General features: G+C 55.7%; 9 protein-coding genes across 9 annotated transcripts; 6 read left to right on the top strand and 3 right to left on the bottom strand.

Annotated features, from left to right (window-relative positions):
- Window positions 1-574: 574 nt before the first annotated feature.
- On the top strand, window positions 575-2,364 carry DICSQDRAFT_106602 (terpenoid cyclases/Protein prenyltransferase). Its single transcript, XM_007366130.1, has 9 exons — window positions 575-747; window positions 906-1,021; window positions 1,087-1,145; window positions 1,198-1,343; window positions 1,401-1,533; window positions 1,590-1,635; window positions 1,686-1,891; window positions 1,951-2,056; window positions 2,113-2,364. Exons 1-9 carry the CDS (start codon window positions 647-649, stop codon window positions 2,271-2,273), a joined length of 1,074 nt encoding a protein of 357 aa, XP_007366192.1. The 5' UTR covers window positions 575-646; the 3' UTR covers window positions 2,274-2,364.
- A 15-nt stretch (window positions 2,365-2,379) lies between these two features.
- Window positions 2,380-3,929, bottom strand: DICSQDRAFT_136930 (uncharacterized protein). Its single transcript, XM_007366129.1, has 3 exons — window positions 3,102-3,929; window positions 2,713-3,051; window positions 2,380-2,659 (listed from the first exon to the last, which is right to left on the bottom strand). The coding sequence occupies exons 1-3, from the start codon at window positions 3,711-3,713 to the stop codon at window positions 2,450-2,452; spliced, it is 1,161 nt and encodes a 386-aa protein (XP_007366191.1). The 5' UTR covers window positions 3,714-3,929; the 3' UTR covers window positions 2,380-2,449.
- Window positions 3,930-4,570: 641 nt separating this feature from the next.
- On the top strand, window positions 4,571-5,582 carry DICSQDRAFT_155412 (uncharacterized protein). Its single transcript, XM_007366128.1, has 6 exons — window positions 4,571-4,775; window positions 4,848-4,887; window positions 4,949-5,110; window positions 5,178-5,293; window positions 5,347-5,494; window positions 5,554-5,582. The coding sequence occupies exons 1-3, from the start codon at window positions 4,577-4,579 to the stop codon at window positions 4,989-4,991; spliced, it is 282 nt and encodes a 93-aa protein (XP_007366190.1). The 5' UTR covers window positions 4,571-4,576; the 3' UTR covers window positions 4,992-5,110; window positions 5,178-5,293; window positions 5,347-5,494; window positions 5,554-5,582.
- Window positions 5,583-6,540: 958 nt separating this feature from the next.
- On the top strand, window positions 6,541-8,765 carry DICSQDRAFT_180957 (MFS general substrate transporter). The gene is made up of 9 exons (XM_007366127.1): window positions 6,541-6,609; window positions 6,674-7,100; window positions 7,158-7,170; window positions 7,221-7,312; window positions 7,378-7,491; window positions 7,543-7,690; window positions 7,741-7,958; window positions 8,016-8,303; window positions 8,360-8,765. Exons 2-9 carry the CDS (start codon window positions 6,786-6,788, stop codon window positions 8,666-8,668), a joined length of 1,497 nt encoding a protein of 498 aa, XP_007366189.1. The 5' UTR covers window positions 6,541-6,609; window positions 6,674-6,785; the 3' UTR covers window positions 8,669-8,765.
- Window positions 8,766-9,403: 638 nt separating this feature from the next.
- On the bottom strand, window positions 9,404-13,452 carry DICSQDRAFT_136926 (alpha/beta-hydrolase). The gene is made up of 10 exons (XM_007366126.1): window positions 13,002-13,452; window positions 12,823-12,949; window positions 12,563-12,773; window positions 10,956-12,512; window positions 10,611-10,901; window positions 10,179-10,544; window positions 10,009-10,122; window positions 9,860-9,951; window positions 9,784-9,800; window positions 9,404-9,728 (listed from the first exon to the last, which is right to left on the bottom strand). Exons 1-4 carry the CDS (start codon window positions 13,393-13,395, stop codon window positions 11,460-11,462), a joined length of 1,785 nt encoding a protein of 594 aa, XP_007366188.1. The 5' UTR covers window positions 13,396-13,452; the 3' UTR covers window positions 9,404-9,728; window positions 9,784-9,800; window positions 9,860-9,951; window positions 10,009-10,122; window positions 10,179-10,544; window positions 10,611-10,901; window positions 10,956-11,459.
- Window positions 13,453-13,808: 356 nt separating this feature from the next.
- Window positions 13,809-16,514, top strand: DICSQDRAFT_136925 (esterase 1). The gene is made up of 10 exons (XM_007366125.1): window positions 13,809-14,404; window positions 14,456-14,577; window positions 14,632-14,746; window positions 14,799-14,854; window positions 14,915-15,085; window positions 15,142-15,228; window positions 15,285-15,603; window positions 15,668-16,015; window positions 16,075-16,224; window positions 16,288-16,514. Exons 1-10 carry the CDS (start codon window positions 14,257-14,259, stop codon window positions 16,425-16,427), a joined length of 1,656 nt encoding a protein of 551 aa, XP_007366187.1. The 5' UTR covers window positions 13,809-14,256; the 3' UTR covers window positions 16,428-16,514.
- A 1,430-nt stretch (window positions 16,515-17,944) lies between these two features.
- DICSQDRAFT_61704 (uncharacterized protein) lies at window positions 17,945-18,440 on the top strand (the record flags this gene model as incomplete). The annotated part of the gene is made up of 2 exons (XM_007366124.1): window positions 17,945-18,097; window positions 18,150-18,440. Coding segments are annotated over 2 exons (444 nt in total), but the record flags the coding sequence as incomplete, so codon positions are not given.
- A 587-nt stretch (window positions 18,441-19,027) lies between these two features.
- Window positions 19,028-20,003, top strand: DICSQDRAFT_161739 (uncharacterized protein; the record flags this gene model as incomplete). The annotated part of the gene is made up of 2 exons (XM_007366123.1): window positions 19,028-19,445; window positions 19,507-20,003. The coding sequence occupies 2 exons, from the start codon at window positions 19,028-19,030 to the stop codon at window positions 20,001-20,003; spliced, it is 915 nt and encodes a 304-aa protein (XP_007366185.1).
- Window positions 20,004-20,172: 169 nt separating this feature from the next.
- Window positions 20,173-25,064, bottom strand: DICSQDRAFT_161738 (NAD-dependent glutamate dehydrogenase). Its single transcript, XM_007366122.1, has 19 exons — window positions 24,813-25,064; window positions 24,010-24,458; window positions 23,675-23,928; window positions 23,419-23,616; window positions 23,166-23,353; window positions 23,034-23,101; window positions 22,852-22,983; window positions 22,659-22,780; window positions 22,524-22,605; window positions 22,442-22,468; window positions 22,200-22,386; window positions 22,045-22,144; window positions 21,957-21,989; window positions 21,707-21,901; window positions 21,632-21,649; window positions 21,372-21,569; window positions 21,232-21,319; window positions 20,570-21,164; window positions 20,173-20,512 (listed from the first exon to the last, which is right to left on the bottom strand). Exons 1-19 carry the CDS (start codon window positions 24,993-24,995, stop codon window positions 20,438-20,440), a joined length of 3,192 nt encoding a protein of 1,063 aa, XP_007366184.1. The 5' UTR covers window positions 24,996-25,064; the 3' UTR covers window positions 20,173-20,437.
- Between the last annotated feature and the right edge of the window lie 1,401 nt (window positions 25,065-26,465).

The following is a 26,465-nucleotide window of genomic DNA, read 5'->3' as shown; positions in this document are numbered from 1 at the left end:
CTGAGAGCGGGCCGTGGGAAGCCAGGCCTTGCAGACCAGAGGACACGAGCGCCGCGTCGCAAGGTTGTTCAAGCCTGCGCATGGGAAGTCGATTATCAGAACCCATATGTCGTGATGAGGTCTCGGTAACGCCGACGGCGGAGCCATGCCTGGCAAACCACGTAAGTCAAGGTTCATCGAGATTGAGACTTGAGTGCGCCTCGGACGGTCTCAGCATGATGTCCCCGGCACACAGCTACCGGACATCCGAGTCTAGTATGGACGCGATGGAGAAGATGGAGAAGATGTGAATAGAACGTACATAGTAGTCCATCACCCATGTTGAAAAAATTTTCTCTCTCAGGCAATGAAGCTAACTGACAAGAAGAGGACTTTGTGCCGCTTGAAATGTGTTGACCCTTGAGGCTATTGCCGCGAAGAAGTGGCTAGAGGTTGCCACGTTGCAAAAGATATACGGTATGGGCGCTTGAACCATTCGCCATCCGAAAGGCTCAGCTCGAATTGGCGGACGATCCTGATATTGCAGCCCGAAAGTCACTGGCATCGCCTCTAGCATCCTCCAGACTCATCCTATCGTGCGTCGACATTGCATGCGGAATATCTGACAATTAGACTGCATAGGCGTGAAACCCCACTGGAAGTGGGTATGGGCGACCCTCGAACTCTTGCACGAGGCGGCCACGCGTCCCATAGTAGTCGATGCCTGATAGGTCTCCCTTCGAGCCAAGTTGAGGTGGACCCTTCGAGGTATGCTGCTCTTTGCTTCTCCCATATGTCAAGTCTAGCCTACAAGCAACACACAATGTTCTATGCGCCTTAGGAAATTGTTTTCCTTGCTGCGATGGTGCTGCAATCGACCCACATGGTCCGTCTAACCGACACCATACTGACCGTTGCCGTAACAGGATAGCTGTGATTTTCTATTGCTTAGGAACAATGGATATCCTGAGCACACTGCAATTGCAATCAGGCGAACAGGATCGAGAATCATGGAAAGAATGGTTTTGGGAACAACAAATTTGTTCGTTCGCCATTCGCTTTCTCTAGCTGTCGCCGTCCCTGAGCCAAGTGACAATTCGTGATCAGCTAGTCCGTACGGGACGGGATTTAGGCCCAGCACATATATGACGCCTGAAGACCACCATGTACAGCTCCATGTTTCTGCTTCTGGTCAAATTTGCTGATTGTGACCCGCAGGGCGAGCCCTCGGAGTACAATACAGGCCATCTCGTCATGACGTATACCGCCTTGCTCTGTCTTTCTATACTCCGTGACGACTTCTCAAACCTCGATCGGCGCGGGATCTTACACCTTTTGCGGTCTTGTCAGCAGCCGGACGGAAGGTAGGCTTTTCGCAACGGTGCAGTTCGGACATACAGTAACAATGTCGCATCCGCTAGTTTTACCGCTTTACCCACAGGTGGAGAGTCCGACCTGAGGATGACATACTGCGCGTTCGTAATCAGCAGCTTACTTGACGACTGGTCTGGTATCGACCTGGATCATGCCTTAGCCTATATCGACAAATGCTATGTAAGATGCCGTCTCAGACGGCCACGCTCTCGGCTTGGGACTGATCAACTCAACAGAGCTATGAAGGCGGATACGGGCAAAGTCCATTCGGCGAAGCCCTTGGTCGGCGATTATCAATTGATACACATATTATAGCTGACGGTCAGTCCCAGGAGGAACTACCTACTGCGCGGTCGCCTCCCTAGGCCTTGCCCCAGATACCCCGACGTCTTCTCGCGCGACGCGGCTGGCAGGTGTGAATCGCGCGCGCACGATCCGATGGCTAGTGCAGAATCAAACAGAGTCCGGTGGCTTCTCCGGTCGGACGAACAAGCTTGCTGATGCCTGCTACTGTTTCTGGTGCGGGGCCGCTCTAGCGGTAAGCTTATATATCTAAGAATAACGATGTGCAGTCTGTATCTCTGTAATTCTGATCAGATCCTGGGAGAAGGCGACCTCGTCAACGAGCGCACGTTGACAGAGTTCCTCGCCAACTGCCAGTTCAAGTTCGGCGGGATTGCTAAGGCTCCCGGGGAACGTCCAGGTGAGTGATGGATGTCGCTCCTTCCGCCCGAAGCGCGCTCACGTTACCATCAATAGATCCTTACCATACTTACCTGTCTCTGGCGATTCTAGCGATCCTCCCTGCGGACCATGGAAATGACGAAACGTGGAAGCTTCCGCGCCTAAATCCCCTGTGGAACGCAACAGAAGACACTGCGCAGTGGGCCAGGGCACACATACCGGCAAAAGCGAGCTGATGAACGGGTTCCCAGGAGAAGCATACGAGTTCAATGGATCTACGCGAAGTAGTCTAGGATTCGATTGCGCAATGATACAAACTACACAGTTCAGAGCAACGAGTGTGCTATGCAATGCTACACGGAGACAAGGAAGGGATGTGCAGACTAGCAGGGTCGTACGATAGCAATGGCGCTCATGCGGGCGGATTCTGCGCCGGTACTCTATAACTGATCACCGGCGTGTTCCGTGGCGCGGGCTGCCAGATGGCCGTAGGGGTGAGGGTGGGGAACGAAGGTTGTACGGGAGTATCGTCGGTCTCGGAGACCGATGGGTACGCAACGGAGTGTCCTTGCGTGTACATCTCCCTGACTCTGTCCCATCGCTTGTAGATGGTCTCCACGTCCTGTTGGAGTCTGGCTTCAGCAAGAGTTCAAGGCCCGGGGACACAGAACGTACGTCGTATTGAGCTTTGACATCTGTGTCCTTGAACTCCCCAATGAAGCTCGTCTTGACGTGGTCGACATTGACACAGAAAGCCGCAAGGACTGTATCAACCGCTGCCGGATCTGCATCTTTCAGGCGAGCGTCGACACGGGAAAGCATAGCGCGCACAGCACGAGCCTGCTCCACCGCAAACATGTTGCCTATGAGGACTTGCAGACAGAGGATTACCGTTTCGGGGGGAACCAGGTTGACGGTGAAGAGGTCACCGATGAGAGTCGCGACTGCGAGGCTTGCAGTCAGAGCTTGTGGCTTTCCTTTGTATTTAAATGAGGACAATGCCGTGGGCTTTCCCTGTGCACTCGCGTCAGTAACAGCACCTTGTTCCGAAAGACCAGACTTACCGGCTGCCACCAGGCTTCGAACTCCTCCCAGATGCACCGTCTCAGCTGACCGTGGAACTCAGCTGCAACAGCTCCGTTCTTGCGCTTGAACGACTCGTGCAGGTTCCGTGCGAAAGGAGCCACAGATACGAAGCCCTGCGCGTCGCCTTCCGCAGCGCGCTCGACGAGCATGCCCGCGAGCGCTAGAACCTCGCTCGTCCCTTCTTCCCATTTTCCTGTATTCACGATATCATCCGCGAATTTCTTCCGCACCTGTGCGTCGTTCGTCACGGACGCCGCACGGAACATGCGCTCCCATCCATGGTTCATGCGAACGCCGGCGTCTGCCCACGGGGCTTGCGCGCGGCCAACGAGCGCCGGACCCGCGTACGGATTGGCGCGAGATGTCGCTGCTTCCCCACGCGCGATGTGGGCTGCGCGTCCTTGTTCCGCCCGCCATTGTAGCCACGCGGCGGAGCTATTTGTTTGTGGGGTCCCGGCTTTTTCGAGGTCGAGGTCGAGCATTGGGAGGAGCTTGCGCTCGTGGTTACGGCTGTATCGACCATCGTCCGGCTCGCTTGCGAGAGATGCTTCGCTACTGTCCGATGTGATGTCTGAGAAAGGCGTCGCCATTGAGGCGGCCCGGAATGGCGTATGTAGCTCGGTACGCCGTTGTTGTGCGGCTTGCGCTTTTGAGCTTTCCCCGAGCTGATGCGGGTACTGGGGCCGAGGAGAAGCAAGACTAGTGGTAGAAATGCCGTGGTCCATGTGTGGAATAGGGACTGATAATCGAATCGTTCAAGGTGGTTGGGAGCTGTCTGAGTGGCGAGGTTTCAAAGTGTGTGAAGTGGTCTGTAGCACAATGTCAGCCGCAAGCTATGCGCTCCTTTTATACAGGACTACTTGGAGTCCAAAGCGTCCATGAATAGGACTCACGTGGCGAGAAGAGGAACGCTGCAACTTGACGATGCGGCGTCCAGTGGCAAGAACAAAAGCGTGAGCGTCTGCGGGAACAAGAGAGCAGGCGGCATAACCGATGGCAAGGCGGAGTCCCATCGCACAGCCTAAGCCATTGTGGCTGTAAGAAAACCTGTGATAGCGTCCATTGTGCGGTACCTCTGTTCAGCAACTGCAGTAGACGCGCTGCTGCACCCGTTGCGTAGTCGAGAGGATTACTGTGCTAGCCATGTAACGATTAGACCATTGGGACTGTGGATGGATGTAGTAGCAATAAATATTGTCTGACCTGATGTCTACCTCTCGACCCGCTTCCCCATTCTTCATCGTGGTTTAGAGATACCTAATGTTAATCAAGGGGATGATCTAAGACCTGATCTAGGGACTGAGTCAAGAAGTGGAAGTTATTTGGACGTCCAGACTCCATATTGGATAGCGCTCCGGGGGGACCCGGCCGCATCGAGGTCGCCGGTTGAATCCATGTCATTAGACGCCCATGCTTGCGGCTGCGGTTGAAGTCCACGACCAACTTGATTTCGATGATGATGCGTATCTTGCGAACTTGTAAAAAATCTGACGACGAAACGAACACCTCTGCTCGTCAAGGTAGCACTGAAACTGAGCCTGCCCACGACATGAGTTCGAACTCCCTCGTCAATATCGTCATGGCCTCGATATCGCCAGATGCACCTGCTGAGTCCGCCTGGACGACTCTAGGACGTCAAGATCCTCAGGAAGGTACTATAACTATTGTGCAGCAGCCGCAGCCAGTTGATTGCGTATGTCATGCATGGTTTTTCTGTGTCGCAGCGTTCGTCCTGGAAACCATAATTCCAGGGTTCAGTTTCAGGTTCGTCAGTTTCCTCCCATATACATCGAAGACTCAATGTGTTGATCAGTCTGCTGGCTAGTTATGACATCTTCCAGTGTATGCACAATGTAACGGCACTTTGATGGAGTGCCGGACTTCTCTTGGGTAAAACTCTCATACGACACATGTGCCACTCGACTCCGCTTCCAGCATCTCTATCGCTGCGGTCGGCACGGTCTCTATCGCCAAACAGTACTCGGCAGTAAGTCGATATGACTGCGCTCAACCACTTGCAAATTGACTGATTCTTCAAACTGATTCACCGACAGGCCTTCTTTCTGTTTCGTATTCCATCGGGCGATATCCCGACTACCTCGAACTGGCGACGTGGTTCGGGCTGACCCTCTATATCGGCTCTCTATTCCTATCTGATTGGGCTACGAAGGTCAATCCATGACTCTTATCTCCTACCGGACCGTGTTCATACTAGTATCCTAGGTATGGTAGCTGATCCTGTTGAAAGGCGTTGGTATCGGTGTCGCTGGCGGTATACCATATATGCCTGTGGTGAAGCCGCTTCCTAAGTGGTTCTCTGAGCGCCGTGGACTTGCCGGCGGGATCATCTTTTCCGGATCAGGCATCGGAGGTTAGTTGGCAGTCCCAAAACTGTGTTTTTCAATGTGCTACTAACTGCTTTCCTTCCAGATTTTGCCTTCCCTCTCCTTCTCAGTACTATGCTCGACAAGCTTGGCAATGGCTGGACAATCCAAATTTGGGCCATCGCAACCACTATTGTCTCGGCGTTAGCATTGTTTGGCATGTGACCCCGGTTGCCTGTGCCCAGATACAATGCAATTCACAGACACCTCAGGCTGATTCCATCCAGACTCGACTTTCGTCGTCACTCTTTTCTGAAGCATCGTGGGTGTACTTTTCACCATTTCCCTCGGAAGACGCCCTTTCAACACCACTGCAAAGGTCATCACGAATCTGAACCAGGGAGTGTCGTATTACCTCGTCTCTATGTACATCGCAAGCTTCACGAAGAACGTCTCGAATCAGCTGACGGCAACAATCGTCCCGCCCTTGTTTAATGCCGTCTCCTCTATTGGTCAAATCGCATTGGGCCATCTCTCCGACAGGTTCCCATATCCAATCGTGATGGTCTTCAGCGCTCTGGGTAGTGCTCTCGGGGCCTTCCTTCTCTGGGGATTCGCTAATGCCGCGATCTGGCTCTATTTCTTTGCCCTCGTGTTCAGGAGCCTTCCTTGCGGTGGATCTCCCGTAATCGTAATCCCTTTGGGCATCAGAGGGCAGGCTTTTCATTAACGTGGGCCAATGCAGCGGTGGAATGTGCAGGAAGCAAGTCCGAGTCTACGGGCCTCATCTTCTCCGGGTCACGCTGTTTAAGGCATCCCCGCGGTGGTTGGACCCGCCGTCTTTGGTCTTCTGTTGGAAGCTGGCAAAGGCTCGAACGGCGGTTTTGGTCGGTTCGGGTACGGAGCAGTGGAAATCTTCGTCGGGTCATGCGCTCTAGCGCCAGGCGTGGGGAGTGTTGCCGTTGTTCTGGCCAGGCAGCGGACCACGTCCTGAACATCCCTCCGCGTCGTTTCTCTTTCTCGACGTCGCAATTACCTTCTTTGTTACATCATCTCGTATTGAGCTTGTGACCTCCGAGTCGCCACGCCCACTCCAGACCTGAGGCCTGACGCGGTTTCCATTCAATAATCCTGCCGCCCGGAGCGATCGTAGCAGATCCCGGTGAGTATCAGCGCATTATGTGTTGAAGACGTATTGCGGATGCTAATCGATGGCAATCATCGAGCGGGATGACCTGATGGTCGTCCCAACACTCCGCCATTACGCGCATGAGTCGACTGACCAAAGGCGCCCGGCAGGTCTGGGTCTGGCCTGAGGATGTTAAATCCTGGTGAGCAATGATGTTCGCTGCTCCCATTCCTCCCCGTGGAACCAGCCTTCGGTGCATCATGGACGTTGAAGTCGCCGGAAAACCCATACCTTCATCATCGTATGAGATGTCTGTGATGCCAGAGCTTGGAGACAGCCATCCGGGAACCCCCGCCACCTCCCTTTCCGCCCAGTCTTCGATTGCGGCGCTCCGGGCGGCTGATCCGCAGGAGGGGGCGAACGTGCAGGAGCTACCTCCGGTAGACCGTGGTTTCGGGGCGTGGATGTTCTGCGCCTCAGCGTTCATAACGGAGATGATGATTTGGGGTTTCAGCTTCAGGTATGAAGGAGTCTCTTACCCTCCATGTTGTCGGGTTCTGACGCTGAGACTTCGCAGCTATGGCATATTCCAAGGTATGGGTCTCCCACAACAACTAGCTATTTATTCACACTATGCGTTATAGAGTATTACACATCACACCCGCCCTTTAGCTCAGCGTCGACCGTATCCATCGCTGCTGTCGGCACCGTCTCCCTCGCCTTCCTCTATGGAGAGGTGAGCAATGCATGATATCCTGGCCGATACTGGCCACTTATCTGATTCCGCACGCATCTATGCAGAATTTCTTCCTTTTCTTCTTCGTGGGCAGATATCCGGACTTTCTCAGGGTCTCCATGTGGGTTGGTTTAGGGATCTACTTTGTGTCTCTCTTCGCATCCAGCTTCGCCACCCAGGTTGGAACAACTTATCCGCACTTGTTCGGGCTTACTGATCACGTTGTGCAGGTATGGCAGTTAATCCTCCTGCAAGGAGCTGGCGTCGGGATTGGCGGCGGAATAGTTTACCTTCCCATCATCAAACTCCTCCCCGAATGGTTCTCGGAACGACGAGGCCTTGCGAGCGGTCTGATCTTCTCAGGAACTGCTCTGGGTGGTGCGTTCCGTGTTCGTGTCTCACGCGGGCTTCGCTCAATCCGCGTGAAGGTTTCGTGTTCCCCTTGTTACTCAATGCGCTACTTACGAATATTGGCCTGCGCTGGACTCTGCGACTCTGGGCTATCGGAACCACCGTTTTATGCGGAATCGCTATGCTCGGCATGCGGAGTCGACTTCCTGTTCCCAAGTATAGTGCCGTGCATCGCCGACCAAAGCTGCTCCCCGGTAGGGTCGACTTCCTGCGAAGTACCCTCTTCTGGAGCGTCGTGAGGGCTTTTGTATACTCCTTTGGAACGTGGAGGTACTGAGTTCCTTCCAAACAGGCTATCACTAATATGCTCCAAGGTCTTTCCTACTTTCCTGTTTCGTTGTATATCGCCACCTTCACCAAGGGTCTTTCGAACCAGTTGACGGCGACCTCCATCCTCTCCTTGTTCAACGTTTCAGCTGTAGTTGGTCAGATCACTATCGGCCACCTCAGCGATAGGTTCCCCTACCCGATGATAATGCTATTCAGCGCTGTTGGCAGCGGTCTTGGCGCCTTCTTGCTATGGGGCTTTGCCGACAAGGTCGTTTACCTTTACTTCTTCGCATTTATATTCGGGAGTCTGGTATGTATCTCCTTCGATACTTTCTTGTTTGGCCAATATCAATGTTATGCACACAGAGCGGAGGTTTCTCGTCGACCTGGACGAACTCAGCCGCAGAGTGTGCCGGGAGCAAACCCGAGTTCATTGGGCTGGCCTTCTGCGGGGTATCCTTCGTGAAGGGTATCTCCGCCGTCATTGGACCCGTTATCTCCGGCTTCCTCCTGCAAGCTGGCAAAGGATCAACGATGGGCCATGGGTTTGGACGTTTTGGATATGGTGCCGTTGAAATTTTCGTCGGTTCCTGCGCTTTCGCATGTGGTGTCGGGAGCATTGTCATTGCACTTGCGAGGAAGCAGCGCGTAGAGATTCTAGCCCCTGTTTTCTGATCTCCGAGTCGTATCTGTCTGGATTGCACAAAAGGGTAGCGATGCTTTAGATTCAAGCTAGGGTAGTATCTGTCGTACTTGTAGGGTTTTGCTTATCTTTCTCATAGACGTGTATCACTTCCTTGGGCTTGTGTCAATGCCTCCTGTGTAATATTATGTCATCAGACATTGATGTAAAGATGAGGTAGATAACTATAAGTACATATTATCGGACGCGATCACTACGAAGACGCTCATGCGCGCGTATGGTCGGTATACAGTGATTTGCAAAGAACACTGCAGGTCGCATCCGCGCGGCGAGCTATTTGCCCATGTTTGTTCCCGGGCGTTTACAGCGCGAACTTCTGTTTCGGGCACTGGGCGCTCAGGACCATTGTATCTATTATAACAATGCTTGAGTTGGCAATTCCATGGCTGCTTCGGAATCAAAGGGAAGGAATTTTCCTACATCCCTCCTCGTACTCTATCAGATTCAAATGCAAATAAGTACAGAGGATGTTGAGCCGTTCCGTCCCGGGCAAGCGCTTCCCGGGGATGCCAAATAGGAACAAATAGCCTTGCCCACGCGCGCGACCTGCAGTGTTTTTTGCAAATCACTGTAATTCAGATCGTGCTAAGCCATGTCTTTGTGATGGCGTACGACAACAAGCTGACTCATCGCCGAATCTCGAGTCAGTAAGTATAGGTCGACCCAAAATGCGCTCTGATTCAGGCTCGTGCCTTTCGCCACTGCTTCGACTACCTAGCCATTCCCTGAGATCCGAAACGTGAAGATGGCAGGAGTTGGACGGTCAACCAATGGCAACATTAAGTTCGCAATGGAGACGTCATACGAAATGAACGCTTTGCCAACATCCAGGAATAGCTTTTCTGAGAGTCCCGCGGCGCCCGGTTCACCACACGTCCAACTGTCGGAGACAGCGACTTCGTTACAATCGATCAACACGCAGGAGGGAGCAAACGTCCAAGAGCTCCCGCCCGTCGACCGCGGGCTGAAGGCATGGTCATTTTGTGCCTCTGCTTTCATTCTGGAGACGATGGTATGGGGATTTGGTTTCAGGTCCGTCTCCGATTCTACCAGGGATTGTGGCGTGCGCTGACGAACCGCCTCTTAGTTATGGCATCTTCCAAGGTGGGTAAGTCTTCATTCTGACTGTCTGTGCTGACCGTAGATGCTTACCGTTGGTCCAGACTACTACACCTCGCACCCGCCTTTTGACTCGGCATCTGGGGTTGCCATAGCCGCTGTTGGGACTACCTGCCTTGGCATCCAGTACGGAGAGGTCAGTTCAACCCGTTCACACAAAGAGAAGTGATGCACTGAGATCTCTTGTTGATAGGGGATATTTTTGATTTTCTTCCTGAGAAGATACCCAGACTTTATACGGACGTCCATGTGGTTTGGCCTTGCGCTATACTTCGTCTCACTCTTTGCGTCCAGTTTCGCAACACAGGTCTGCACCACAACCTACTCAGCATCTAACATCTAGTGAATGGATTTATGCTACAGGTGTGGCAGCTCATCCTCTTACAAGGCGTGGGCGTGGGCATCGGCGGCGGCATCCTTTACAGCCCCGTCATCAAACTGCTCCCCGAGTGGTTCTCGGAGCGCCGTGGACTGGCTGGTGGTATCATCTTCTCCGGCACCGGCGTCGGGGGCTTTGCCTTCCCTTTCCTCCTCAACGCTCTGCTCAGCGAGGTCGGGGTGCGTTGGACGTTGAGGATTTGGGCAACCGGCACGGCGATCTGCTCAGCAATTGCGCTCCTGGGCATGCGCAGCCGTTTCCCCGTGCCTAAGTTCAAAGCCGGTCAGCGGAGGCCCAAGCTCATACCTTCTCGTCTTGAGTTCCTCCATAATCCCCTCTTTTGGACCTTCGTAAGTGACCACTTCGCCCCGTATTTCTTCATTGGCGTCGAGGTTGACAGCAACACTTCATTGAAGGTGTTCACGACCCTCATACAAGGTCTCTCCCAGTTCCCGGTCTCGCTCTACATCCCCACCTTTACAAGGAGCCTCTCCAATCAGCCAACAGCCACCATCGTCCTCTCCCTCTTGAACCTGTCCGCCACGGTCATAGGCCAGATCTTCATCGGCCACCTGACCGATCGCATCCCCTACCCCTCGATCATGGTCTTCAGCGCCGTCGGTAGTGCGCTCGGAGCATTCCTACTATGGGGCTTCGCCAACGCCGCGATCTATCTCTACTTCTTTTCCATCGTCTTCGGTGGCTTGGTGCGCCCCTCCCTCGTGTCTGTAGCGCACCGTACACTGATCAGAGTTGCGCAGGCGGGTGGCTTCTCGTCGACGTGGACGAATGCCGCGGTTGAATGCGCGGGGCACGAATTCGCGAGCATAGCGTTCTCAGGGATCACGTTCGCCAAAGGCATTTCTGCGGTCATCGGTCCTATCGTCTCCGGGCTGCTCCTCGAGGCAGGGCGATCGTCGTCAACCAGCGCGCGGTTCGGTCGGTTTGGGTACGGAGCTGTTGAGATCTTCGTGGGCTCGTGCGCCTTGGCGGCGGGTGTAGGGAGCGTGGCAGTCGCCCTGGCGAGGCAGCGTGTTGTCCGGTTATAGGCCTCCCCGTGCGTTCGATACCCGAGAAGCATGCACGCACAAAACTATAGGGCCTTTTCCCTCATCATTGGGAAAATTTTCCTGCATCCGTGACAGGCTAGAAAATGACCAGGTGCTGATCAAGTCAAGTTCATGTCTGCCATATCAGGGGCACCTACAGTACACAATAATGATACACCGCAGCTAGCACGAGCATATACAGAGTCTGCATGGCATTTACAGGCCCTCGTCGTAGAGCTTCTTACACAGCGCCACATAGAATCGCTCGAGGTCCATCTTCGTCGCAAGATCATGTCGCTCAGCCGGCTTCGTGCTCTTGCCCTTCGCTCGCCTCTCCTTCTCTCCCTTCCCCGCCTGACCGTCCCTATCCTGTTCTTCGGTCTTGGACCCCGACGAGATCGACGCGAGAGGACTGAGAGCAGCTTTAGCAGGCGTCGACTCGATGATCCAGTCGAACACCGCCGAGACCTTGTCCGTCGAGCTCTTGACGACTTCATCCGCGTTCATGCTATCCCTCCTTGCCTTATGTCCCGCGTCTCCCCGCTCCCTACGCTCGCTCTCTTCACCGCCCACTGCAGCCCTAGCCGCCGCAAGAGCAGCCTCGTGCCCCTGCTCACTGATCCCCGCGCCGGCCTCCCGCGCCGCCTTCTTCTCCTCCCTCTTCCAAGCCCGCACGAACTTCGCCCAATCGCCCAGCTTCCACTCCTCCGGCCCAGGTATCGACGGCAAGTCCACGTCGAGCCCCCGCGCGCCCCTGATCTCCCAGTGGTCGCAGCCCTCTAAGGTGCCCAAGAACTCACCCCACTGCGCGCTCTGCACGGTCACGAGCCCGTCGTTGCCCCACAGCGTGTCGTCCTCCGCGCGCGGGTCGCTCGTCTCGCGCATGCGGGCGCGCTCGCGCTCCTCAAACCCGTCGAGCACCATCTTGGGCAGCCAGAGCGGGTGCCAGATGCCGACGCCCGCGGTGCGTCCCGCGACGCTTAAGTACTTCACGGACGGGTCGTCTGGGGTGTTCGGGTTGAAGACCGTGTTCAGGTACGCGGTGGTGAGGTTCGCGTACGCGGGGGAGTCGAGGACGGAGAGGAGGAGGGTCGTGAAGGAGGAAGGGAGGGAGGTGAGCGAGAGGAGGGATTTGACGGACGCGGCGGCTTTCTCCTTCTCTGTTTCCCGTTCGGCGGCTGAGCGCCGCGCTTCTGGGGAGTCGGACTGCATTTCTGTGGCCCCCAGGCGGAAGGACTCGTCCTGATATCTGCCCAGCCCCAGGTATTGCTGGATGTAATGTTCAGAGATGCCGGAAAGGAGGACAGGGACAGCCATACCTTGCACCAGTCCATGAACGGGCTTCCTCTATGTGGCGTCGCGATAGTCGTGAGCGACAGTGGCGCGTAGTCAGAGGGTTTGATGTGGGATATGAGATGCCTGCAGTCAAGGCCGCCCATGGAGTGTGCAAGAAAGTTAACACCTCGTGCGGGTGCCTTGTCTCGTAGGAAGCGGTCCAAGTTCTCGGCACGAGAGGACACGGACCCAGTGCTGAACTATAGTGAGAGGCTGTAGGACACGGTGTGCACGCACGACTTACCTAGGTACGCCTGTTACCAAGACCTCCGCCCCAAGCTTCCCGCGGAGAACGTTCAGGACATTAGACCAGTAATGTTGCCGCAGGAAGGGGACCGATGAAGGCCCGCGGACGTCGAATCCGTAGAGTCCTAGCTCGCGCTGGCGTCAATACCTGAACTGTCCCCGTCACCGCGGACTCACCATGACAGAGCACGATAGGGTATCGGGGTTTGCGTACAGGATCATATAGAGCGGGGTTATGCATGAGTCGATGAATCTGAGCGGGAGTCCAAGAATCGTAGGAGTCTGTCGGCGGTGAAGTGCGAGGTGCATCCTTGACTTCTGTGCCTTCTGCACTGCCCGCATACATGTTCAGAGAACCGACGCGATAACGTTGGTGACCTTCATCGGAAATCAGCTTTCGAGAGTAAGCTGGCCAGGCGGGCCATCGCAGCGAGTAAGATCCGGGTTGTGGTACGTCAGAGTCGGAGGGGGGCTGGTGGAGGTATTGATGCGAGATGGAGAAGGCGGAGACGACGTTCACGATCCGACGAAAGAGAGCAGCGACTGGGACAGGAAACCACACGGTCTGCATGTCACCGGCGACAGTGAAGAAGACATGTAGTACGACGCTGAAAAGGCTCCCTTCGCCGTGCGCTCAGTTGGGGAAACTCTAGCACTCTTCTCAATCTCTGGGGAGCTACCGGCGCCCGGCGATTGCCGTACTCGGCCATCCTAACTGAGCGCCCGCCTCTCTCCTTCTGCACTCTCCAATAGCCCCGTCTGAACGATATGTATCCACCTTGCAGCTCTCCTCTCTCGGCGTTAAATACACTTTGCTACATCTCGAGTTCTGCTTTTCCGCTATGCCAGGGCTTTGAATGCTGCAAGACGTCTGACAAATCCCCAGCCCTCGACTATCTTCCAACAGTCTACCTTAACATCACATTAGCTGCTATACGAGGGCCCTCAGATCCTTGTAGATGCATAAGCAGCGCAGTGCCAGGTCTATATCCAGCACGGCCTAGCTTGGAATCTGAGCGAGCTGGTGACTTGTATCGTCGTTACAGGCATATGGCTGACCTTCCACCTATTGACTTTAGCTTTCAATCTCCCTGTCACTGTGTACGTGGTGGCGTATCCGTAGCTCCCCAACTATCTATATCTCGCGCGACTGGTTCTGACACCTGATCCGACATCCTCGCAAGACCGGCCTTAACGAAAGTCTACGCTCTGAACCACTATGTCCTACTGCACCCGCAGCACATCGGCTCCGTTGAATGCCTCAGACATGCCTCGTGCCTGTGTTCCCAGCTTAGATTCCTATCCCTCCGTGCTTGCCTATAATTGCTCGACATCGTAGATCACACGCCTTGTCACTCGCATGTCTTGGCGAGCGAATGTCGGTGACATATATACGGGATGGTTGGGGTCTCTGGGTATCAGACGCACCACCATGGTCGCTCAGACTCTCGCCGGGTCACTGGTATTGCTAGAGTACCTCGCTCTATGCTTTGCCGCTCCCGTAGTACAATTAGGGTCGAGTTCGGTCATTGGGCGAGATAACTTCGTCGAAGGGCAACCAGTGCAGGAATTTTTCGGAGGTACCGTCTCTCCCCTCTCATTTCGTGTCTTCGATGCTTATGATCCGCTAGGTATACATTATGCCGCGCCGCCGTCCGGACTCCGTCGTTTCGCACCACCTGTGTTCAAACCCACCTTGGACGTCGATAGCTTCGACGCTAGCAATTACGGGATTCCATGTCCCCAGATCGGGGTGAGCTGCCCTGGTTCTGTGCAGTGCATTGCGGTCATTGACGTCGTCCGGTAGCTCCCACTCAACGCAAGTGAGGACTGTCTCACCGTCAATATCCTGAGGCCCGCCGGCACTCATGCACTCAGCGGACTGCCCGTATACGCGTGGATATTTGGAGGAGGATTCATCAGTAAGTGCCCGTTCTATATTTCTCGGCCAGTTGCTGAACACGGGATGGTCAGACGGAGACCCGTCTCTCTACAACGCAAGCGCAATCGTTCTTCGGAGTGTCCAGAGAGTACGAAGTCTGCGTATACTACATTTCAATATCCTCGTGATGATTGATGCGAAGCCCTAGGGAACCCCAATCGTTTATGTCAGCATCAACTATCGTCTCGGCCCGTTTGGATTCCCGCAAGGTGTGGAAGCCACAGCACGAGGCGCGCTCAACCTCGGACTCAAGGACCAACTCACCGCGCTAGAATGGATCCATCGTAACATTCAAGCCTTCGGCGGAGATCCTTCCAAGGTCGGACCCAAGCACTATCTGCTCCCCACGACGTTCACTAACTATGGGCAATAAAGATCACAGTAGCTGGAGGTAGTGCAGGAGCAATCTCGATTTCTAACCTGTTCTGGAACTCCGAGCTCTCGCGATACGTCCGTGGTGCGGTACGTCAGCCTTCCTCGCTCAAGAAGCAATCGTCGCTCAGGTCTCTCATCTCCAGATACTTCAATCTGGACCTCCAAACCTACTACCACTTGTTCCTAGTACACGCCGCGATAAGGACTGGCAGACGTTCGTTAGCGCCACACCCGAATGCGCGACCGCAAAGCCAAATCAGACGTTCGACTGTCTTCGAGAGGCGAGCGCGGACACGCTCATCCAGGCCCTCGCCACGTTTTCAGCAGGGAATGCCGAACTGTTCCCATTCTCACCCGTGTTGGACGGCAACGATGGCCTCATACCAGATCTGCCTTCGCGGCTCCTCGCAGCAGGGAAGTTCACTCGTCTCCCATTGATTGCTGGAACCAACCTCGACGATGGTTAGTCCCTCTCGCTCTTCACCTATCGCCCTGATATCCACTATATGATGTCCCTGTTCCCAAGCCACGATCTTTGTGCCCGCCGCCGCAAGTACCGATCAAGATGCAATCAACTTCTTCATCAGCTACGCCGACCCGTCGGATGCGGGACCACCGCCTCCTGCTTTGACTAGTGCGATCGATACACTCCTTGAGCTGTACCCCAACGACCCGGCCCTCGGGTCTCCATTTGGGACCGGTAACGAGACGTTCGGACTGGGCAGCGAGTACAAGCGCGTCGCGGCGATTGCGGACGACGTTGCGTTTACGTCGACTCGACGTGCGCTAGCGCAGAACGCCAGTGATCACAGGAGTAGGGTCTTCGCGTATCTCTTCAGCGACCCGCAGGCGGTCACGAACCCGAGTCAAGGAGGTGTGTGCTAACGCTAGCTTCAGCGTGTATGGATTAGTGTTGACAATGTACTCCTACAGTCGCGCATGGTAACGAGATCGACTACACCTATGGGGTGCCGTTCCTCGCTGGGGAGCCTCAGCCTGCTGCGGCCCTCAGCGAGGCCATGCTCGACTATTGGATTTCGTTCGTCGTGACTGGAGACCCGAACGATGGGAAAGGGACTGCACGTGCGTCGGGCTCACCGCGTTGAAGTCCTGAACGGGAAAGCTCACATGCCAATATTGTTGTAGGTCCCAGATGGGGTCAGTACGCTTCATCGAGGCCTGCCGTGCTACAGCTCCAGGGAGACAACGTGACCATGATCTCGGACACGTACCGCGAGACGCAGATCGCCTTCATCAACTCGGCCCCTACCACTTTCAACCATTGAGCATCTCTGCAAGGCTCCCAATGGATGGCATCTCTGTGATATTGACTAGATTGTGTCGCGGTCTTCCGTATCACAAACTTGTATTGTTCAGCGACTGAGCAGCCATGAGCATGAGTCGCTTCAGCTGAGGTGCTACTACCGTCTGGAGATTGCACTCCGCTCTTCAATGTCTTCCTGACTCGTCCCCTTTGTCATTCATTTGTTTTCGATGTCCGGCAACAGCGAGAATGGTGTTCGCCGTGAGTTGTATAAGTTGAAACGCCTCTGAACAGCTGGCATCTGGGGCCAGCAACGTTTCAGAGGCCTTCGCGTCTCCGTCTTCTCGAGCCCAGTAAGTATGCACAGTGCTAGGATGACATACATGGAGGTCACATTCTGATGCTTTCATGGACATTGGAGTTTTGGAACATCAGCCGTGTTCAATTCTTGTCGCTCGCTCATTTCCTCGCGCGCTTACCGGGGCGCCTGCCTACCTGGATTCAAGGTCAGATCAAGCGCCTGTAGCACAGCAAGCAGAGGGGGGCAGGCGGCGGGTGCAACATGACCACATGAGGGTCGCGAGCTGGGACTAAGGAGCGCCGCGAAAACTTGACGATTTGAAATCTAGAGAGCTCTATGACTCGAGACTCGGAGTCTTCCCGCAAGGTTTTGGGTCCAATTGCCACCAGGCTTACAGCGGCAACCCCAGGTGAACCGTATGTATGTCGTGCCGAATCTGGTTCGGATTTGGGCGCATTGTGTACGATTATTCTCGAGCAACGAGTCTATAACGCTCTCCCGATGTCTCCATCCACTCTCCGGACAGGTTTTCTGGGTATAACAAACCTAGCATAGGACGATCCCGTCGATCTCGCTGCACCCGCTGCCTGCGCACCTCTGCTCGCTTTGCTACAGGCGCTTGAGCTGACCTTGAATTCAGGTGGGCAGGCGCCCGGTAGGCGCGCGAAGAAATGAGCGAGCGACAAGAATTGAACACGCCTATCGAGGCAATGCATCATCATCTCCAACTTAAGCGAGCCTGCACTGCCACCATTCACAGCACCGTCTCCGATTCGTGAGGTCGAGCGATTTGACTGCGACGACTGGGACGTGCTTCCAGTGCTACCTGTTGTGCTACTCCTACATACACCTGCAATCATGTCGGTGTTTTCCTAATATGACCTAATGTCTCATATCGCTCAAATACTCATCTTCACAGTACAACCGTACACGCCGTAACATGGCGTCCAACGTAGTCAAACTTGTGTCGCTAACAGGTAATACGTGGAGCGCGAAAGTACAGTGCAGGACTAATACTGACCTCGTGTGCTATGAACTCAGATATGACTTCCCGGCAGTTAAGTGCCGCAGTTGAAGATGTATGCAGAGTACTATCGTCAATCCATGCAATGAATCTGACCTAGATTTGCAGATACCAATCACTGGAAGTCCACAGAGCGGAGTCTTCCCACAGTGGGAACTACCTACCTTGAAGGTGAGTGCATGGTTTTCTTCACATGGTACGGCCATGGAGACTGATGACCCCCCAGAAGCTGCAGAAGGAGTTTGCGGAGACGTATACCCAAGCTGAGAAGGAAGAAGCGTTGTCCAAGACAGCCGAGATCGTTCGGAAGTATAGCGACGAGATGGTCAAGAGATGGAACGAAGAGATAGACACTCTTCTCGTATACGTATGTAGCGAGTATACTAGATGCAGCTTTCGATGACATGTTCCTCCTACAGGCGGGTCTCTTCTCAGCTATTCTCACTGCCTTCAACGTCCAATCCTACCTGCTCCTCCAGCCGCCTGCGACCCCGGATCCTACCCTGGCTGTCTTACAGCAGATCTCTCTCCAACTCAACAGTTTCTCAGTAAACCCGCCTTTCGTCAATTCGACCCAGCATGCAATCATACCATCTATTCCTCCGACGCCAGAGGCGGAATCCTGGGCCGTCGCTCTGAACACACTCTGGTTCTCGGCGCTCATATGCAGTCTTGCCTCTGCTTCATGTGGCATACTGATCAAGCAATGGTTGCACGAATATCAAGCCGGGATCTCCGGCTCCTCGCTCGAAATCGCGCGCCTCCGTCAATACAGGTTGAACCACCTGGTCAAATGGCACGTCGCCGAGATTGTCGCGATCCTTCCGGTCTTGCTCCAGTTCTCCTTGTCACTCTTCTTTGCGGGCCTTCTCGTCCTGCTTTGGAACTTACATCACATTGTCGCCATTGTCGCGAGCGTCCTCGTGGCTATAGTGATCCTCTTTGTGGTTGTGACGACCATCCTTCCTGTCTTCTGGCACGACTGCTGCTACCTCTCTCCCCCAACATATGCCTTATCCTCCCTGCAACGGACTATCAGATATGCATGGGATCTCTTGGTCCACCGGCATCTTTTTCCTCCCCTCTATCGGCGCTGTCGGCAACTCCAAGGGAGCCGATCTTTCGCATCTCTGCCCAACTTCCTCCAGGCGTTCCTCTCCAACGCGCGAACTTGGTTATGGATACGGGCGCGAGACCCTTTGCCACTGCGCACCTGGCGTGGATAGAACAGGACGCCGTTCATAAGTCATCGGTCGGGCTCGACATCGACATGCTCACCGGTGCCTACTCTACCACTATGGACGTCAAGTATCTCTCCGGGACCGCTGGCGCGATGCTCGTAGACCAAACCACGGACAACATCGTCAGCTGTTTTCAGAAGGTCAGCGTAATCAACAAACGACTCCACGGCTCACGAGGTGTTAGGACGCGATCTACGGATTTTTGGGCCGGGGTGCTGGTCCGCGCTCCGCCCAACATGGACGAGATCTCCTTCGTCCTTACGGAAGACTTTCACGCCATGGGTGGACTCTACCGCAGCAATATGACGCCCCAACAACGCCGTAGGTTGCTTCTAGCGTTGACTGCCCTGCTGGCGCACTATGAGGCGAGCCCGGACTCGGATGCGTGCCAGCGCACTCTCTTGATCCTTCAAAAGATATTTTCGTTCAATGCAGCAGTCCTCGAGCAAGTGCCCTGGGAGGTGGTGCAGTATGGTACGTGACTGGTTAGCGCATCATCTGGCCGGTCGGCTGAGACATACAACTTGAACTACAGTCGCTGTTGCAGTGGAGACGTGGCTGCGGAAGCGCCTGCTGGTGGGCGGGTCGGATGGCCGGCCATCGCAGTGGGACTTCGGAGTGGCGGCAGCCATCGGGGTGTTGGCGCGGTGTCTGTTCGCTCCTGTGTCGTCGTGGGCGCGAACGGACGAGCAGAGAGACGCGTCGATAGTCCGCGTGCGACAAATCATCGCCGACTTGGAGGTGTCGTTGCGCCGCGCGGTCGTCAACATCGAGGGCCGTCGCTACGTCGCTGTACGGTTGATACATTCGGCCGGTCTGGTGCTGGAAACGCTCTGCCAGTCTGAACCCGCCCTTACTGCCGTTGCTGGCAACTTCGCTGCGGTCGTAGAGGAGACGTTCGCGATTGGAAACCTTCAGACCTCAGACAACCCGGTGTGGATGGACCGTATCGTGACCGTTCATCTGCGGCGACTTATGACAAGGCTGGAAACATGTAGAGCTGCTGGAACTGGGTCGGGGAATGGGGAGTAATTTGATGAAGCTGCCATTCATTGGCGGGTACGCGAGTGCTTGAAAGGCCGGAAGTCATACACATGGTATTATAGAGAATCAGAGTCCTAATCTCGAATTCGACGTTGCCCAAACTCGCCACCTCGAGTCCGGGATCATCGATTGAACTTCGAACGTCCCATCATCCAGAGTGAGTCTGAGAAACGAGTCCTTGTTTTACATTCTTTCTACTTGGTCGATATGTACATCGGGTCACTGCAAACAAGTCATTACTCCCCCAAATTATATGTTAATATGCCTTCTTTTGCCATGCGACGCTCAACGAGACCGAGTCCATATCAATTTACCGATGCTTGCACAGCCCACGTAATGACGAGCAGAAAGAGGTGGTACACATAGGTCTAAGCTTGGAGAACGTATGCGAGGGAGTTTGGCCGATAGGTTGGGAGTACGCCTCAAGCCGTTGAGGCGAGGTCGCGCGCGAAGTGGAAAAAGTCAACCGACGACGCGTTGACACCGTACTTGTAGATCTAGGAGTACGGCACGGTAAGCGAACGACATGACAGATGAGAACCGTATCGACTTACGAAGTGCGATGCGACCCAACTCGAGAACAACGCCCGTTGGTACGGGACCGGCAGCCTCTGCAAAAGCGCGTCGAGCCCGACCTTGTCCACCAGCGTCTTCGGAATCGCGCGGTGCATCACTCCCCGCTTGCTCGGCTCGTCGTCAAACAGGTCCGAGTTCTCCAGCTCCTCCTGCAGGTCGTTGAGCTTACTCGAAAGCTCGTCCGAGATGATCGTGCGCGGCTTCGCGCCCTGGAGACGCGCATGCTCGCGCCAGATGCAGCCGAACTCGTTCGCCGCGTTCTCTATTATGATCCGCTGGATGTCCCGCACGTAGCTCTGGTAGAACTCCGATGGCTTGCCGTCCTTGAAGATCATGTGCTCCGTGTACTCTTCTGAGGAGAGGCCGAGGCCGGCGAGGACCTCGAGCGAAGAGCTGGTGACGCCGCCCTTGTTCGCGCTCGAATCCTTGAAGAGCACCACCTTGCGCTTCTCAAGGAAGAGACGAGCTTGTTGCGTGAGGAACAAGTTCGCACCCTCAACAATGTACTTGAAGTGAGGCTTGCCATCAGCGTCGACGAGCGCAGAGACGTTCGAGATGTTGACAGCCTCGGGCCTTTGAAACAACAAGACGTCAAATCTTTAGATAACTCGAACTGCAGTCGCAAGCGAGATGAACATACCGGCCACCGCAAGGAACAAGCAGGTCCGCCTTGTAGCGCAAGTGCGCGCCATTTCGGAAGTCAGTGCCGTCGAGGACGACCTCACCCGCTGAAGTGACCATGTCAGCAGTCGAACCAAACCGAAGTGCAAGGCAACTCACAAGGCAGCTTGACGTCCTGGTCTTCGACCTTGACGAGGTACCCGTCCTTGGTGAGCTTCGACGTGTCGAAGAACGCGACTGGCTTGCGGAGCTTCGCGAGCCGGACGAGTTCTTCGCGGTTGATACCAGCTGGGTCGTGGAGGACGCCGCTGCCGTCGATGACAGCGATCGTCTTGTCAGAGCTAAGAAGGATCTCGTCTAAAGAGCGCAAGAGGGGTCAGTGAGGCGTACAGATCGCCTCTGACGATGATGGTACGTACTCGAACCAAGGTCACCATCTGTCGAACGTGTGAATGAGCATGGTTTTGATGAACGAGAAGACCGAACAAACATACCAGGACCACCAGTTTGCACCTTCGTGATATCCTTCTCCCGCAGACCAAGCTGCTTGTAGATGCCCAACACATACTGGCGCACAGACAGCGAAGTCATGCCGTAGACGTCGTGGGGCACGCCACCAAGCAGCTCCGCGCTCTTCCCCGTCGTGAACGACTTCCACCACGTCTCGGCGCCGCGCGCGCGGGCATGCACTACGGCAGCGGGTCAGCACCAACGATGGGAACGCAATGCAGGGAGAACACTTACAAGCCGCCCAGTCCATGAGGTCTGCGGTGCCCTCTGTAGACCAGTCAGACTCGACGGTGCGCGTGCCGGTGATGCAAGGGACGCGTACCATCAGGACCGAAGAAGAGCAGCTCAGGTTTGCCGTAATGATCGACGAGCTTCTCCTTGATGCCAGGGGTTTGGCCAGGAATGAGCAGGTCGATGACGGCCTACACGACCGTCTCAGTCGAGCAATCGACGGCGCCCAGCGTTATTGTTACTTACGTCCACGTACTTCTCGAAGCACAACTTGGGGTTCGCTCCGAGCCTGTTGATGATCAATTCAGCACCAGGATGAATCAAGGGGAAGGACGGTGCGTACGAAGGCAAGATGGTCCCTTTCGCACCACCTTCGGGAATATCCTTGTTCTTCAAGGACTGCGTAGAGGCCAGCGCGTAGTTCTCGTCGAAGCTGTGGCCGTAGTGAGTGACAAGCCGAGACACGAAAAACACGCTCGTTCACTCACAGCATACGCTGGTTGATCGAGTAGTTCCTGGAAACGAAACGTCAGTCGCCTAGACATATCTCAGTCACGCCCATCAACGTACTCCCGGTTCCTCGACATGACGATACGAATACCACCACGGGCGACATCCTTGAACCGAATGTGGAACCCGCGGAACTCGCCACCTGCAAGTCATTGAGCCCCGCCTCGTGCGATGAAAATTCACCAGTGCACGTACCGATGATGAAGAACATGCCGAACGGCTTCTTCGGGTACTCCACCTCCGGCAAGAACTCGGGCGCGAGGCGGAACGACAGCGCGACCTTCGTCGGCTGGTAGAAGTTCGTCTTCAGCACGTTCCTGCCACACGCACGTGTCAACGTCAATACCGCGATCTCGGCGGACACCATATGCGATGTGCGGACGCGTACTTGTTGAAGATGAGGAAGCTCTCGAGCACCTGGAGCTCGTGCTTGTTCGTGACGGTGCGCCGGATCTTGTCGTACAGCTCCGCGTCGGAGAGCGGCATCTGCGTGCGCAGGCGCTGGTACGAGAGCGTCGGCCTGAGGGAGATCAGATCTGGTGTGAGCGGTTGGATAGCCAGGACACGCACATGAGCTGAGCAGCCTCGTCGGTCTCAGGGTAGTGCGTCATCGCAAAGTTGACGTAGAGCAGGTTGATCTAAACAGAGCAGAGACATACTCTCAGCTCGTGAGCTGCCGTGGCGGGTAAGCCATCTACATACCAGCTCAGCATGGCCATGAATGACCTGCGCGATACTCTCACGCGTGAACGTCTCCTCCCTGAACCGGCGCTTGATATCGTTGAGCACGCTCGCGTGCGTCGGGTTCGTCTCGTCGAGGATATTCTGGAGCGCGAGGTACGCCTGCCCCAGCCTATTACAGAAGTGTTGCGCAAAGATCCACCCGCAGTCTGTAATGCCGCGCAGAGTCAGACAAGGCCGTATGCGGCGCAATCGCCACCAGGGCGATACTCACAAGCGTAGGTTGCCTCTTGCACGGCGTGGTCGCCGCTCGGGCCCTTGCCCGCGTAGAAGAAGGGGTTGTCGGGAAGACAGTAGAGGAGCGAGGCCTCCTTCATGACCTGAAAGATCGAGTGCTCGATCGGGGGCGCGTTCGCGCCAGGGAGCGGGTTGAGATATAGCGAGATGATGGTGACCCCATTGGAGAATTGCTCTGAAGCGCACGTGTCAGCCGAGGAACGGAAGTCGACGCAATACGCTCAGATACGTACCAACATATTTCCGCGCGGAGTAGAGCGAGTAGAAGTGGTACAAGTTGGAGAGCGCGCTGAAGAACTTCTTGGTGCCGCCCATCTTATAGCCAATCACGACCCGGCGCTCGCGCGAGCCCTCCACCTCGAACACCTCCATCACGGGCCCGTACCGCTTCTCGACCGACCACATAATGCGCTGATATATCTCGAGCGTGTTCTCGCTCGCCTTCTCCAGGAAGATCGGGTCGGACACCGCACGTATGTCCGTCTTGCTGTTGTGATTGTGATCGAACGTGCGCAAGGGAATGGATCAGTACGCGTGCATGCGATGAGAGATGACGCGAGATACGCACCCATCCGTACGCGTAGACGCAAGCGGATTCCGGGGGAAGTTGCACTTCGTGACGAAGTAGCACCGCAGCTGCTGCGACGCTGTCGCAGAGATGCTGCCCTGCGAACGGTATGTCTCGAGCCGATACGCGTTTTCCGGCGTCGAGTTGTCAAGGAACAGCTCGTCGATCCGCGTTTCGCAGGACGCGCCCGGACCTTCGGTCGTGGTCATGCCCGGGGAACTTGTGTGGATGAACGTGGCCCCATTGCCGCCCTCATCGATCTTCTCGAGGTCGATTACGAGCTTCGAGGGGTCGTGCTTGGTGTACGCGAGCACCTTCGCGCCGAACAGCGCGATGATGTGGTCCGAGATGACCTCGACAGACTCGGCCTGGAAGTACGTGTCGTCGATGCCTAGGTGTGTGTAGAACCAGTTGACCTCGTTCGCTACCAGTTCGCGGGGAACGAAGCCCTGCACGTCGCGCCCAGATGATGCATCAGTACATGTACGACACAGCAAGGCCGCCGACGCGTTCAGAGTGTGCCTGTCGCGTCAGATAAAAGTGCGCAACTCGCGCGAACGAGTAGGGACATTACGTGTTATCTACGCGGTAGCACGGGCAACGCATGTCCGAAAAGCAGCGCATGAAAGCACTGCAGGTCGGCGCGGCTTTGAGACGCGTCAATCACGGAGGGGATTCACCGTGAGTGCGACACGGGCAGTCTCGAGGTGCCACCATCGCCGCCGTATGGCATCGCCGCAAGAGGCATCCGACACGCTGGAGGGACACTAGGGAGGGGGAAATCTCCGGAAAGCGGAACACACCTTCTGGGCTACAGTTGCCTGAACCTTGGCGCGCTGCTCCTCCTTGCCTTTGAACACGGGCGTGGTGTATCCGGGGACGTTCTTGACTCGCTGAACAAGGTCCGCATGCTGGCCCGGGACCGCGAGGTGGCCAGTGGGGTCGGTCTCTGCCTGAGCAGAGTGTCTGCTAGATGGGGTGGACATGATGTAGATCGTGGACGATGTACACGGCGGCTGTACACTACGTATTCGAGCTGTGAGTGTGAGGAAAAGACGGGGGGTCGGGAAGATGGTAGGCGGAGAGGAAGATGGTGGCTGGACGCATTTTATATACGTCAAACACAAATGAGCCGTACGTCTGGGGTCTTCTGTTATTGGGTCTAGATGGGCAGACAAGCGCCGGTGGCCTCCAACGCAAAAGACTGAGATCCACAGCTGGCGATGGCAGATTGCCGGAGCACGCCCTGCTCCCCGCCTTGGGGCCAGTCGCGATCGTCGACAACGCCTTCATCCCCGGGCTCAAAGCTCTCCTCGTCCTCATCGGCGTCCGCGCCGACCGTTACGCATGTCCGGGGTCTCTGCGCAATGTCCGCTTTCCTTCTCTTGTTCTCTGACATGTGCCGGTCATCGCACAACGACGGAGCACGTCCGAGTCCCGAGCCCTGCGTCGAATGACCAAGAATACTGCACGCTGTGTTTTCCCCACACCGGAGCACGATCGCACATACGCGCGCGACACGCCTGACACAGTGCCATGGGGTTGGACGAAGATCCGGGGCATCGAGCTTCGTCGTTTCGGCCGGTCCATGACCAGCCCAGCGTGACCGCCAGCCAGTCGCCCCTGCGCGCTCGTGCTCCCTCGCGCGTGCCTTGCTCGCTGTGGCTGACTTCTCTCTGTCATCTCCTCCGACGACCCGTTACGACACTCTCGGACTGTCGCCTGTGCACGCTGCGAGCTGACAGATTGTATTGCCTGTAACCCTGTCGACCAACCCCCGCCTGTGCAGTGCTGTTCGCCCTGTCCGTACAGCTCCGTCGGACGACTACCTCCGGGGGCGACTCGTCGACCGCAATATGCACCGGGCAGGCGTGCCGGTCATTCGGCTCTTGCAGCCACTCTCTCAAGCTCGCCATCCCGGGTCTCGGATGTCGCATTCATCCCTCCATGGCCGGAGCACTACAAGTGTGATGGGCGAGAATCACGCAGGTGCGTCGCCGTCGCATACATAGCGTTTCGTAGACACGTCACGCGGTCACCTGTCTCCTACCCCGTTGAGAGTTCTCTCGCACTCTCACCGGCTGCGCCTACCGAGCATACGCGACTGGTCTACCATGGTCACCTGTGCCGCAGGAATGACCATCGCTGGCAATAGGAACTCTAACGTCAAACGTTGGTCCCCGCCCCTTCCCCAACCTGTTGCGAGGTCTCGAACGTGTGCCCGAAATGCGTATCCCCGTCTACCCGTGCGTGGGGATGTGCGTCTCAGGACCGCCAGTTCATGCAATCCATCGCCTATGTGTAGGCATCACGTACAAAGAGAGACTAAACATACCTCGTGCTTCGCCCCAACCTTGTACGAAGAGCTTTTCTCCATGATCGCACGATGGGGATGTCCGTCCATGCGCAATTCGGGGAGCGTCCATCCAGCACGAGGCGGCGTAGCACCTCATCCT

The sequence above is a fragment of the Dichomitus squalens genome (genome assembly GCF_000275845.1).
Source record: "Dichomitus squalens LYAD-421 SS1 unplaced genomic scaffold DICSQscaffold_16, whole genome shotgun sequence".
NCBI lineage: Eukaryota > Fungi > Basidiomycota > Agaricomycetes > Polyporales > Polyporaceae > Dichomitus > Dichomitus squalens.
This window is presented reverse-complemented; position numbering and strand designations above follow the sequence as displayed.

Coding starts and splice junctions, on each gene's coding strand:
- DICSQDRAFT_136930 (XM_007366129.1), bottom strand. CDS start 3,713: ATGGCGACGCCTTTCTCAGACATCACATCGGACAGTAGCGAAGCATCT. Junction 3,052..3,101: donor TCGAAGCCTGGTGGCAGCCG/GTAAGTCTGGTC, acceptor GCGAGTGCACAG/GGAAAGCCCACGGCATTGTC. Junction 2,660..2,712: donor ATGTCAAAGCTCAATACGAC/GTACGTTCTGTG, acceptor AGACTCCAACAG/GACGTGGAGACCATCTACAA.
- DICSQDRAFT_136925 (XM_007366125.1), top strand. CDS start 14,257: ATGGTCGCTCAGACTCTCGCCGGGTCACTGGTATTGCTAGAGTACCTC. Junction 15,604..15,667: donor TGGAACCAACCTCGACGATG/GTTAGTCCCTCT, acceptor CCTGTTCCCAAG/CCACGATCTTTGTGCCCGCC. Junction 16,016..16,074: donor CACGAACCCGAGTCAAGGAG/GTGTGTGCTAAC, acceptor GTACTCCTACAG/TCGCGCATGGTAACGAGATC.
- DICSQDRAFT_136926 (XM_007366126.1), bottom strand. CDS start 13,395: ATGCAGACCGTGTGGTTTCCTGTCCCAGTCGCTGCTCTCTTTCGTCGG. Junction 12,774..12,822: donor TTGGTAACAGGCGTACCTAG/GTAAGTCGTGCG, acceptor ACTATAGTTCAG/CACTGGGTCCGTGTCCTCTC. Junction 12,513..12,562: donor CGTTCATGGACTGGTGCAAG/GTATGGCTGTCC, acceptor CATTACATCCAG/CAATACCTGGGGCTGGGCAG.
- DICSQDRAFT_180957 (XM_007366127.1), top strand. CDS start 6,786: ATGATGTTCGCTGCTCCCATTCCTCCCCGTGGAACCAGCCTTCGGTGC. Junction 7,691..7,740: donor CTCAGGAACTGCTCTGGGTG/GTGCGTTCCGTG, acceptor ATCCGCGTGAAG/GTTTCGTGTTCCCCTTGTTA. Junction 8,304..8,359: donor CATTTATATTCGGGAGTCTG/GTATGTATCTCC, acceptor TTATGCACACAG/AGCGGAGGTTTCTCGTCGAC.
- DICSQDRAFT_155412 (XM_007366128.1), top strand. CDS start 4,577: ATGATGATGCGTATCTTGCGAACTTGTAAAAAATCTGACGACGAAACG. Junction 4,776..4,847: donor ACGTCAAGATCCTCAGGAAG/GTACTATAACTA, acceptor TCTGTGTCGCAG/CGTTCGTCCTGGAAACCATA. Junction 4,888..4,948: donor ATTCCAGGGTTCAGTTTCAG/GTTCGTCAGTTT, acceptor TCTGCTGGCTAG/TTATGACATCTTCCAGTGTA.
- DICSQDRAFT_106602 (XM_007366130.1), top strand. CDS start 647: ATGGGCGACCCTCGAACTCTTGCACGAGGCGGCCACGCGTCCCATAGT. Junction 1,636..1,685: donor TCCATTCGGCGAAGCCCTTG/GTCGGCGATTAT, acceptor GGTCAGTCCCAG/GAGGAACTACCTACTGCGCG. Junction 1,892..1,950: donor GGTGCGGGGCCGCTCTAGCG/GTAAGCTTATAT, acceptor AATTCTGATCAG/ATCCTGGGAGAAGGCGACCT.
- DICSQDRAFT_161738 (XM_007366122.1), bottom strand. CDS start 24,995: ATGTCCACCCCATCTAGCAGACACTCTGCTCAGGCAGAGACCGACCCC. Junction 24,459..24,812: donor AGGCAACTGTAGCCCAGAAG/GTGTGTTCCGCT, acceptor CGCGACGTGCAG/GGCTTCGTTCCCCGCGAACT. Junction 22,469..22,523: donor GTCATGTCGAGGAACCGGGA/GTACGTTGATGG, acceptor TTTCGTTTCCAG/GAACTACTCGATCAACCAGC.